This window comes from Lolium perenne, chromosome 7, assembly GCF_019359855.2.
Source record: "Lolium perenne isolate Kyuss_39 chromosome 7, Kyuss_2.0, whole genome shotgun sequence".
NCBI classification, from domain to species: domain Eukaryota; kingdom Viridiplantae; phylum Streptophyta; class Magnoliopsida; order Poales; family Poaceae; genus Lolium; species Lolium perenne.
The window spans coordinates 79,172,026-79,184,665 of record NC_067250.2 but is presented as its reverse complement, the minus strand read 5'-3'; the positions used below and the strand labels follow the sequence as shown (position 1 = coordinate 79,184,665).

At 42.4% G+C, this 12,640-nt stretch overlaps 1 protein-coding gene and 1 long non-coding RNA gene across 7 annotated transcripts; one reads left to right on the top strand and one right to left on the bottom strand.

The window, feature by feature from the left end:
• Positions 1-424: 424 nt before the first annotated feature.
• LOC127316933 (tricin synthase 1) lies at positions 425-1,479 on the top strand. The gene is made up of 2 exons (XM_051347413.2): positions 425-626; positions 707-1,479. Exons 1-2 carry the CDS (start codon positions 457-459, stop codon positions 1,287-1,289), a joined length of 753 nt encoding a protein of 250 aa, XP_051203373.1. The 5' UTR covers positions 425-456; the 3' UTR covers positions 1,290-1,479.
• A 3,970-nt stretch (positions 1,480-5,449) lies between these two features.
• On the bottom strand, positions 5,450-8,196 carry LOC127316935 (uncharacterized). 6 transcript variants are annotated; one of them, XR_007860709.2, is made up of 4 exons: positions 7,958-8,196; positions 6,115-7,873; positions 5,929-6,026; positions 5,450-5,758 (listed from the first exon to the last, which is right to left on the bottom strand). It is a non-coding gene; the product is annotated as an uncharacterized lncRNA (long non-coding RNA). The 6 variants fall into 6 exon arrangements; XR_007860708.2 differs by having other exon boundaries at positions 5,929-6,013; XR_007860710.2 differs by having other exon boundaries at positions 5,929-6,837; positions 7,306-7,873.
• Between the last annotated feature and the right edge of the window lie 4,444 nt (positions 8,197-12,640).

Below are 12,640 nucleotides of genomic sequence, written 5' to 3'. Positions count from 1 at the left end.
GTTATCTTATAATGTGATTAACCCTAGCCGGCGGGTTAAAAGCTAGATTTTATAGGTGGTGGTGACGATCCGTTACCGGCGACGAGCTTACTTGTTTTTATATGAATTTATATCGTAACATAACATAATAACACAAAGGATAGTTAAAATTCACATACTCGCTCCATCCTAATTCTTGAGTTTGTCCAAATTCAATTGCATCTAAACACTATTTAGTGTATATATATAAAAAAAATTAGACTATTTAAAATTTTCTTTTTTTAGAACAGAGGGAGTAGCTTAGTTAGTTGGGTAAGGCGAATGACACACCAACCCCATTCCGCTAGTTGATAAATATGGGGAAGCTCTGGGTGGACAGACACTCACTCACTCGACCACACACGCTCCAAGTACCAGATCACCAACCAAAGCTAGCGGAGAGGAAGCTCAGAGAGAGGAGGGGGGAGAGCGAGAGCCATGGCGCCCAGCAGCGACATCGTGGCCAACGTGCACAGCGCCATCGACAGCAGCAACAAGACGCTGCTCAAGAGCGACGCCCTGTACACGTACATCCTCAACACCACCGTGTTCCCCCGCGAGCCCGAGTGCATGCGCGACCTCCGCCTCGTCACCGACAAGCACCCCTTGTACGTCCTTTCTCTGCATGAACCTACGCGATCTTGCTTCGGTTTTCTGATCGAGCTACAAATTGCTTCTCTGGATTCAGGGGATACATGCAGTCGTCGGCGGACGAGGCGCAGCTGCTGGGGATGCTGATCAAGATGGCGGGCGCCAAGAAGACGATCGAGGTGGGCGTCTTCACCGGCTACTCGCTCCTCGCCACCGCGCTCGCCCTCCCAGCCGACGGCAAGGTGGTGGCCATCGACACCGACCGGGACTGCTACGAGGTGGGCCGCCCCTTCATCGAGAAGGCTGGCGTGACGCACAAGGTGGACTTCCGCGAGGGCCCCGGCCTCGACCGCCTCGCCGAGCTCCTCGCCGAGCAGGAGCAGGAGGACGGCGGGGAGGCGACCTACGACTTCGCCTTTGTGGACGCTGACAAGCCCAACTACGTTAACTACCACGAGCAGCTGCTGCGGCTGGTCCGCGTCGGCGGCACCATCATCTACGACAACACGCTCTGGGGCGGCACCGTGGCCATGCCACTCGGCACGCTCATGTCCGGTCTCGACACTAGGTTCTCCGCCGCCATCAGGGACCTCAACGGCAAGCTCGCTGCCGACCCGCGCGTCGAGGTCTGCCAGCTCGCAATCGCCGATGGCGTCACAATCTGCCGCCGCCTCGTCTGATACGGCCGCGGTGTCACCATCATTCCCCGTGCCACTTTAGTCGATTGTTTTTCATCAGCGCTAGCGTGTGAATCGTCTTATGGTTTAATTTCAATAAGGGTATTTTTCTTTTCCTCTCTTTTATTTTATTTTTGCTGTGTGCATCTGTCTTCAAGTATTTCATTGGTGCAGGTGCTAAGTATAATTGGCATCTTCTCAGTATTAATATATTTTCTTTATTAAAAATTTCGGGAGCTGGAATGTTGAGTGTCAGAGTATCAGTCATATATCACCTTGTTGATTGATTACGTAATAGTGCAGTACAAATTTCGGGACCTGTCGTATTTGTCAGAGTATCTGCCGCCTTCGTATTCCATTTCATATATACTAAAATCTATCACGAGACAACATTGCTGATTGATATTTTAGAGATGATAATGCAAAATTTTAGATTTGGAAAAAAAAGAGAAACATTCGTTCTGTCAGAGGATGGAACTGTCCTGAATCAGATCCTCTAAGGTGCTGAAGTGAAGTCAGAGAAGAGCAATTCTCTAACTTTCCTTCTTCAAAAACAAAGGATCTGGGTCTAAATTGATTTTAAATAATCTGTCTATTACAAATCTATGGTATATAATAACATTCCAACATTCATTACTTGTCACGAAAATTATGAGGTAAAAAAGTTTAGTTTATACATTTTATGCTACAGTAACCATCTACAGTAATCATCTGAAAACACAATGCATAATAGATACTACAGTATCCTGACTTTTCTTCACAAATTTACACTAGCTTACTACTGTAGCTGGGTGACTTCGTTTAAGCACGTCAGAGGAGCTGGTTCCGAACTGTCCATGTATGCCATCCGAGCAGTCTGTCTCCAGGTCAATTGGCTCCTCGGACCAGTACAGGGCCAGCTTCAAGACCTTATCGCATGCAGCTAACTCTGCTTCTAGTGCGGATGAACAGTTTCGCCAGTTATTTGCAGGCCGTAAACAACACCTCACCCTGTTGATTCGCAGTATTATACCTGCACCAATCTGCTTGGCTGCATAAACTCCCATAGTCCCATCTACATGAGAAAATTACAAAAAAGTCCATCTTATTTTAGGATAAGGTTTAGAAAGACTGCAAATTTACGTTTCGATCGTACTCAAAAAACCATGATTGTTCGGTTAGCGCAATTTAACACATTTTTTGACGATGTTAATGATCAGGGGTAATAAACTATATACTGTTTTCAGTTATGGTCATTTTTACAATTTTTTCAGTAACTTCTCAACTTGTCACTCTCTATGTCCCTCAAATACATCGACAAATCCTCAAAAAAGGAATACGGATGAGATGCTCAGGCTCTCTGCCGGCCACCGCATGCATGTTGCCCTAAGCCACTAGCGAGTGCGCTCGTTGGGGGCCTTCTCTAGTTAGCATGCGTCGTCCATCTCTAGCACATGCCGCCAACGGCCTCCCCGCTCTGCGTAGCCACCCCCAACCCATTGTGCGACGTCGATATCCAGACCCTTGGCACTAGAGACTCTTCAAATTCTAGGGCCCTCATGTTCCCTCTCTCCCAGGCAATTGAGTTCCCAACCCACGCTCTCACCTCGATTCCGGCAAGCAATACCCGTAGGAGGAGATTCTTTTGAACCGCACCGACCATGTGTGAAGCACCAAATTTTCATGACAAGTCTACTGATCCACGCGTCCGTCCTGTTCTAAACGACCAACTTCAGGTGAGATGGCGAGACACCTCCGAAAAACACATGTGTCTATCTAGGAGACCGGCCCCCTCCAGTATTTTACGGTAGTACTCCCTCCGTCCTAGTGGGTTAGGCATGCACATATCCTTTGGTTGCCAATTTGGCAAACACAATATAGATTATAGAATAAAAACATTGCACCATTAGAAAGTATGACATCTAAACTTTTAATAATGTATATATTGTTTGTATTATGTTGATTAAATTAACAACGTATAGATATATGTGGGACCAACACACCGGGACAAAGGTAGTACGCCGGTCCTAGAATTAAGTGTCACGTTAATCTCGTGCTCCCGGCCTTGGGCCAGCTTTGCACGGGGCGCATTGCCGCTTGGGCTCGTGATCGGTCGTCCCGGCCACTGCAGTGTGGCTGACTGGCTGTCGCCTCCTATTTATCAGAGAGTATCTGGCCGTCTTCGTGTCCCATTTCTTCCTATTATCCATCACGAAGAATACATTGCTGATGGATATTTTAGAGAAGATAACACAGAATTTGAGATTCCAACAACAAGGAGGCGATTTGGCAAAATAAAAATAAAGGAAAAAAGCATTTCGATCTCTTGCAGGCGCGGCCGGCCAGCTGAAGTTCCAAAATATAAGTTCAGCAGCAGTGCAATTACGCCGGCGCTGATCACGTGTAACACGTGCCCTACCCTATATCGCGGAAGCCTGATCGAGTCTTGGAGATAGTCTTCTCTGTTATTTCCCCTTTTACTATAGGATATTTGTATCTGAAAAGAGAGTCTCCCCCATATAGAGTTATTTGCCAAAACAATTCTTTAGTGAGACTCGGTGTGTCCATATTTTATTATAAGAATAGACATAGTGAAGTAACTAAGATATGTTGGTGAAATATTATGGTACTCCCTCAATTCGCTATTAAAAAATGTCAACAACTATAGAACTCTCTCCGCTTATTTATGTAAGGTGCATAGTTTTCTGAGAAAAAAAATCCGAAATGTAAGGTGCATTGCGTTGCACCAGTCTCCTGGTGTAACTTTCTCTCCACATGCGTTATTTGATTTTTGTGCCAAATACTATGCAGCCTGTATTTAGAAATGGACGTCCCAAAATATAATACCACCACACATTTTGAGGTATAACTTCGACTAATAATTTAAACAACAAAACATGAGTTGTATGTAAGGATATAAATTTTACCCACGGGTATGGTACCCATACCCGCGTCGGCAGAGTATGGGTACACTTTTATGCTCGTGTGTAGTACCTATATACTACCCGTTAAATCATGATAGGGCACATGTATAGCTTCGTACCCACAGGTATATCCATACCCTGCTCGTTTATTCTCAATTTCTTACGTGACATATCTACTTTTGTTGACTATGAGTTAGAACATGATAATATGATTATTATATTTTATTAATTTTTATGTACTTAATTGTCTGTTATTGAGTTGAGATAATTTATTCTTTAAGTCAAATTTGTTATCGATAAATTTAAAATTGCGAGTGACATGTGTACAATTTAACCTACCCACCGGGTACCCAATTGGTACGGGTACCTGCCGGGTATATGTAATAGAAACATCTATCATTAGATTCATATTTGAAAGATATTTTCAATGATATATTTTTGATGTCATATAACTTATATTTATTGGTGAAATTATAGGTCAAAGTTTTGGCTTGCAATAAGAAGTGGTCTTACATATAAGAACAGATGAAGTTTTAGAAATCTCATAAAATAATTTTTCATATTGTATGTTTATCAGTATTATAGAGATAGATATTTTTCTTAAACTCTTGGTCAAATTTGCAAAGTTTGACATTTGATTAAATGTGTGAAGTAAATAGAAAAGGGTAACATATTATTGAAAGCATAACATGCTTCCTCATGCAATGTCATGTCAACTACGCATATTGGTGACATGCATACTATTGAACTAGATGATACCCCGCGCGTTGCGGCGGAAAAATATGTTGTAGAAAGCAGTTAAGAAACCCGGCGCATGCTTATGTTCAAAAGAGGGTTGAATGCAGAAAATGGTCAATTGGTATAAATTAGTCTCAAGTAATATACACCATAATGCAGAGAAATAATTAGTACGTATAATTATGTTACAAAATCTGATCCTAGGAAGATGGAGGTCCATTGAAATGTAAGAGTGGACGTTCCAGAATTGGATTCTAGTAGTATTTGGTACGCTTAAGTGGGTTCCCTTCAATATTGTAAAAACACCTGTATTACTAAGCCCATTTTTTTTATCGTCAACTAATACAAAAGTTGATGTTCCAATATGATGAATCATCCTCGCAGACATTCCTATCTATCAAAACACCTCTACCACCATAGTAATGAACAGGGAAGAATCTCAAGATATTTGAAGCAATTTTCTGATGCCGCTAGATATTAAATGTTTTAGAAAGACAGTTGGTTCATCTCCAGTTTCATGCCGGGCAGGTTCTTTGTTAAACATGGTAGAAACTTGTAAGGAACAAATAAGTACAGACGTAAGACCCTTTTCTTTCAATGAAGTTTCATAAGATTTTATTTTATCATCTGGACATTTAAGTACATAATCTTACAAACTGTCCTTTAAAACATATTAGCTTTTCACCATATTTTTTCAATTATAACATGCAAGGTGTGCCAGCACCATGCGAACCAAAGTTAACTGGTGCGTAGATCTCTGAATGTGCAACATATACATTTGGTTGCTGACATTCTGTTGGGGTGCCCGTGAAGTCATTATTCCACACGTCCCTGCAAGGCATTTGTCAGTTGTCATTGACGAATAAATTACAGAACAAAAATGATAGAATTAGTAATGCAAATCATTCCTAATTGCTGTACAAAGTTACTAAGTGACCTATAAGCATTGTATCTACAGAAAAAAGTACCGCATTGCAGAATAAGCACATGTTATTGCTTACCCTTTTTTTAACATCCAAGCGCCGGCATGTTATCGGGTAATTACCTATTCTCAAGAATTGACAATGGGGTCTTGGAAAATGCATGCTGAAACATAGTACTGGTGAGAAAGTTACATGTTATACTATTTTAGGAAGGAACAATAGGTTAGACTATGAACATTATGTCCGAGGAAATAAATTTCTTACAGAAATTGTTGTGCCACCATTCTTCCAAATTCTGCAAGAGTTTGACCAGAAAAGTTGTTGAAACGTACATGCCTAAATTTACAATAAAATTCAATAATTAACACAATGTCCGTTTTCCATATACAGTACAGGTACATCTGTAGGGAAATGAGTAAAGAAGATCCTATACAGTATAATGGCCAGTAATCAGTTCATCACACGTCTACTACGGCATCTGACAAATTTGACTTTAGTGAACAGTTAAAGTATTACTGTCCCCTGTAATAGAAAACCAAATAAGATATCAAGAAAGGCCATGCTTCATTGATGTGGAATAGGATATCAAGAACAGGTCGTTTGTATAGCTGACTATCTTCATTCATCGTTTGTTGTCAAGAGAATCTTCAATCCTTCATCCCTTGACTGCTAAAAAAACTTAAGTTCGTCCCATAAGTGCAAATAGTTCACCGAGCATGAGGGCACAAATAAAACAAATGGTTTCCTAAAAAAACAAATGAAGAAATAAATCTGGAAGAACCAAAACGGCAACAAAAGAAAAAAGATGAAGCAGAAGTACCAAACTTTGTTATATTCAAGTCGCCGGGATTGCCTTGCATCCCAAACCTGCATGGATGACCTCCATCTGGACAAAGCTCCGTAGGGATGGGCCTTGGGCAGAGCCAGTCATCGTAAATATTCCGTGTTCTTTCCATTGAAGAGCGCCTGCAACCTCACCTCGTGGACCTAGATGATGTTGCGAGAGAGAAGAGAAGGATGAAGAGGGGGATAAATAGTAATTAAGTGCAATGAAGATGGGAGACAAAGGAGGGGAGCTGTCGGGACATCCTTATGGTGGTGTGGAGGTGAAGGGCAGTCTTGATTCCAGGGTAACCAAAGAGGCTAATGGGAGATTTATGGCTTTCAGTTTTCAGTTACAATTAGGAGATAGAAAACTGAAACATTTGTGGAGGAACTACTATAAATCATGCATGTTATTTACATGGTAGAAGGGATCAGATAGCTGACAAACTATCTGAATCCGCAATTTGGATTTCATATGTATATAATATTTGGTAGAAGGGATCAGATAGCTGACAAATTATCTGAATCCGCAATCTGGATTTCATATGTATATAATATTTCCTGTATGTTTTTTAAAAAAAATGTTAAATACAATGTAAAGATATAGAAAAGAAAGATAATGGTTGTTACCTGAATAGAAGGTTTAATATAGTACTGTTGTTCTTCTGATTCATGGAAATACGGTTGAAATATTAAAATCACGAAATACTGCTCCAGTAAATTATATAGGAGAATACTACAATTAAGCCTACACTTCAAGAACGATAAAAACTAAAGAATATAAAACTGGAGGGAGCTACTGAATCTGCCTTACCTCCACCAATCTTCAGTACATATATGAATATAAATCTGGAGGGAGCTACTGAATCTGCCTTACCTTCGCCAATCTCCAGTACATATATGAATATAAAACTGGAGGGAGCTACTGAATCTGCCTTACCTCCACCAATCACCAGTACATATATGTTCAGAGTTTTAATGGAAAATTCATCAAGCATCTATAAAATAATTGAGAGAGAGAGAGAGAGAGAGAGAGAGAGGTACCTCAGGCGGAGGCGTGAATTTGTGAGGAACTCAGACACAATACAAACAATCAACCGGGAGTCAATTAACGGAAATTAACATCTAGTGACCAGAGTGAGGAGGCAAGAAATCAAATCCTGAAGAAATCCCAAGAAATTTGGAGCCGGAGATCATCCTGCCGGATTGGAAAGGTATACATGAGGGATTTAAGGAATGTAAAAAGAGGAGGGAGGAAGCAGGATGGGGAGTGGGAAGGTACCAGCATGGAGGCCGCTGTCCGCGGTGGCGGTGTGGAGACGAATGGCATCATGACGTGCTTTTTAAATTGGAGAAAACGGCGGCGACAGATGAACTCCACTGAGCAGTTCTCACTCTTTAAAGGCTCGGATTTATTAGGTTGAATCCTCGAATTTATCGCGCATGGTCGTGGGGAGGAGGAGGGACTCGGTCGATGGCCGCACATTCGGGCGATAGCGGAGGAAGACGAACAAAGGCATCCGTTTCTTTTTTTTTTTAGGACAAATGTGGAGGAAAGGTCTTGTAGCCGGGCCTACGGCCAACTTAGTCCCAGCCCATGTTGATCCAAAGCGGGCCAACGTAGCCTAGCCCATGTACTTCCAAGCATTTCTTACAGCCCATGTTGGTCCTAGGCGCGTGGAAGTCTACGTGAGGGCTGGCTTTCTTTCCCGAATTAGTGGTAACTGATGATGACATGGACCAATGAGATGCATGGAAGCAAGCTTGGTGATGTGGAAGCCTGCATGTGCAGGAAAATGGGATCACCTATTAAGAATAGAAAGATGAGTAAAAAGAGGATGATGGTAACATATTGTGTTACCAAGAGAAGATGAATATACATTTTAATAAATGGAGTCATCTATGATACTACCTATTTGATAGTACTAAGCAGTCTAAGCCTTTTGCAATACATAGTTTTTAGCATGTTTTCATAGGATAAATTAAACTATATAATCAATATATTATTGCACAACTTTCTATCAAAGTTTATTCTAAATTTAAGAGTGAATTCCACATTTTTATCCTACAGTTGTGCATTTGTCACACATATTATCCTATTTAATGTAACTTTTGCAAAAGTATCTCATCGACGAGCCTTTAAACACGCTTTTACATGGATTTAGCATTTTGCTTGCTTTTGTTAGATAGAACCGCCGTGTTTCTTTGATCTGGTGCGAAAAATGTGTATATATTAAAGGGCTTCATCCATGATTATGCCTATATTAAACTTATCAAAATGTTTCATTGCTCATCCCCGTACGGATATTTTAAATGGCGGTTGTCACCTCACACATGACCTAGGAATACGCACCACACAATGATTCACTTTTATGTTAAGAATCTAAGGATATGCAAAGGATAAATGCATAAGATCTCTCGGGTTCCACACACCCCCATACTTGGAAAAAAAGATTAGTTTTTTTGAATTTTTTCTAGAATCAAAGATGATTAGGTATTGTACTCGTATAAAAATATTCCTCTAGGGAATTACTTTTATTGTATTCTGAGTAAAAAAGCAAACTCGAAACGTCCAATGACCAGGTACTATTCACTTTATATTCGTCATATTTTTTTTTTTGCCCTGAAGACCATGGGAATTATTTCTTTTCTAAACATTTTTTACGAGTTCAAATTTGATCACTCTTGGTTTCCAAGAAGGTTCATTTTTTTGGCCTTTTGAAATTATTACATATTTTGGGTGTATGGGTGTGTAGCACTCCAGAGCCAAAAGTCTGCGTTATATGTAGAGGTCCTATAAGCCCGGACTTGCATGACACGGGGTCTACGATTACTCTTAATCCTTAACAGATCTTGACTGGCTCGAGTGTAAAACTATTCACAATGTGAAGTATTATACACTAGTATTATGCACATGAATACATAATACATGTTTATGATACCATCCCCACAATAAGATAGTTTTAAAGTTTCATCATACTCCGTATTTAATATTTTATAGAATCTTAATGCAAATTTATGTACATGATATATTTGACATTAATATTTCTAGTTTTACGTGCTATGATACGGTATCATATTATGATAATACTCTCATCTCTTATCTTACTAATTGGTGTATCATATTAGATTTTTACCAACATGGCATATATATGATATCATTGATATTTTATCGTGGTTAGTGTAAATGTTGTTCAGTGGTCCGCTACATCTGTGTTGCTATTTCATTGTAAAACTCGATCGGATGGACTACTAATATTTTAGTATGCATGTCGCAGCATACAGCGACGACCTGCCCAGAAATGGAGCGAGGACGAGGACACTAAGTTTGTCCAACACTGCACATCGTTCTAGCCACCACCACGTGGAACACGAGGCGAGCCACATTCATCGATAGATTTTTCCAGTTGCCGAATTGATGCTATAAGCGAAATCGTGATCACAAGTACTAACTGCTAACAAATACTGCCAACGTACAATCGAAAAACTGCTAACAAATACGGAATATTCTTCTAACAAATATGGAGTACTCTCTCTGTACTAAGTACTAACAATCGTTTCTGTGAGAGACGGGGAGCTGACTTGGGTTCACTACGGGTAAAACTAACGTTGCCCGTGCACTGTATCTTTGCCGTGTGTTCCCGCAGAGCAAAGATTTCTTTACCGTGCGCATGTAGAAAAACGCACGGCAAAGATTCATTTGCCGTGCGCACGTAGGAAAATGCACGGTAAAGATTTTGGCCACGACAAACACAGACACGAGCGCACGGCATAGATATGATTCACGGCAACAACGGAAGAGAGCGCACAACAAAGAAAGTTGCACGGCAAAGGACCAACACAGCGCACGGCAAAGATATGCCGCACGGCAAAGGCGCTGGCACAGGGCGAAGCACAAAAGGCATCGCCGTGCACGCCTTTGCCTAGTGTTTTTAACAAACGCACGGCAAAGCAAGTCTTTGCCTAGTGTTTTTAACAAACACACGGCAAAGCAAGCCTTTGTCTAGTGTAAGCGCACGGCAAAGATGTAAAAACTGGATTTCTTCTCAGCTCAAAAGGTGTGGCGTGGTATAGTTATCAACAAACGGACACTTAGCTTAGTGGCAAGGTTGCACGCTTTCCCTACTTTGTGTAAGGGTATTTTACCCTTATCCATTATTTTGGTAACAATGACACCGTGCTAGAGTATTTGACCTAATACGTTTATAAGGATAATCTCAGGTATTAGGCAAAGAGGCATAAATGGTGTATCAAAGGAACAAGAAGGCTAAAGGAGACCCCCCACTTCAACAACAATCGAAAAGGGGTCTACAGCAGAAATCCGGTTTGCCGCCCGGTCAGCCGGTCTCTCAACCGGCCAGTCCGGCGCGCAGTACGGTCAACCGGGCGCCAACCGGGCGCCAAACGTGCGCCTAACTGATCCGGTCTGCCGCCCGGTCAGCCGGCCTACAGACCGGCGGGCCCGGCGTGCCGTCCGGTCGACCGGGCGCCAACCGGAGGAGCTCCTGGACGTCGCAAAGTGACCCCGGTCGGGGTCCGGCCTGCAGTCCGGTTTGGACCGGCTGGTCCGGTCCCCTCGGTCCGATCCGGGCCAAACTGCCTCTGGACGATCCGGTCTGTGGTCCGGTTGACCGGGTTTGTCGGGAGAAAAGCTGAGGTGGCAAGTGACCAACGGCCATATTTTGAAGAACACTATAAATAGCCCTTCTCCTACCTCTGAACAGTCAGGCACTACACTACAAGCTGTTCTTGAGCTCTCTCTCTCTCTCTCTCATGCTCCATTGCTAGAAACACCAAAAGCCTCAGATCTCCCTCCTCCTCCACCCAAACTCAAATCCCTCCGGGGAAACGTTAGAGGAGGACCCGATCTACTGGTCTACCAAGCCAAATCTCATTCCCCCTTGTATTCATCGAGAAGCTTGCTTCCTAGGGTTCCTTGGAAACCCTAGGTGGGCAAGAGGAGTTCGGAAGCATCCGGGCTGTGGATTTGCTCCGGGCAAGATTGTGAAGGTTTGGAGGCTACCTCAAAGTCTACCACAAGTGAGTGAGTTATTCCTTTGTGGGATAGGCTCCGGAGAATAGGGTGAGCCTTCGTGGCGTGGGGAATCCTTCGTGGGACCTCCACCCCTCCAAACGTGACGTACCTTATTGCAAAGGAAGGGAACACGGGAATACATCCTCGTCTCCGCGTGCTATCGGTTATCTCTAACCGAACTCCTTACTTGTGATTTAACTGCATGTGAGAGCCTTCGTGCTCGAGTTAGTTGTATCCTCATATAGGTTGCTTCACCTAGTTTGCATTAGGCTCACCTTTATATTCCGCAAAGCCTAATATTGCAAAGAAAGAATTAAAATCTGTAGAAACCTATTCACCCCCCCTCTAGGTTTACCATCTCTATACTTTCAATTGGTATCAGAGTCTGGACTCTTATTAAGGACTTCACCGCCTTAAGAGTGAGATGGATAAACTATTCGAGGGTCTAGATGAAGACTCTAACCTTTCGGTTAAAGAGATGAAATCTAGATTCTTGGCATATGATGCCGAGAAGAAGAAAAAAGGAGGATGAACTACAAAGCCAAATGGCAGAGATGGCTGCCATGCTTAAGAACTTGACTAGTGGGCCTCCTAGTACGGCTTCGGCCTCCCTAGGGAGCTTTCATACAGTCAACAATGACTATCCCAAAAACACTTCACCCATGCCTCATATAAACCATAGTGGGAATGTTCCCCATTTTGATGGAACTCACTTTCCTTTTTGGAAATCTTCTATAAAATCTCATATTCGCAGCTGCAGTGTGGAGTTATGGGAGATCATTGTTCATGGATACCGGGAGCCACAAGATCCCATTCGGTTGACCTCCACCGAATTCTACAACCGTCAACTCAATGCCTCCGCACGTGACAAGATTAGGAGTGGCATCAACCGCAAGCTCCTTGATCAAGTCAATGACATAGACTCCGCTA

Coding starts and splice junctions, on each gene's coding strand:
- LOC127316933 (XM_051347413.2), top strand. CDS start 457: ATGGCGCCCAGCAGCGACATCGTGGCCAACGTGCACAGCGCCATCGAC. Junction 627..706: donor GTCACCGACAAGCACCCCTT/GTACGTCCTTTC, acceptor CTCTGGATTCAG/GGGATACATGCAGTCGTCGG.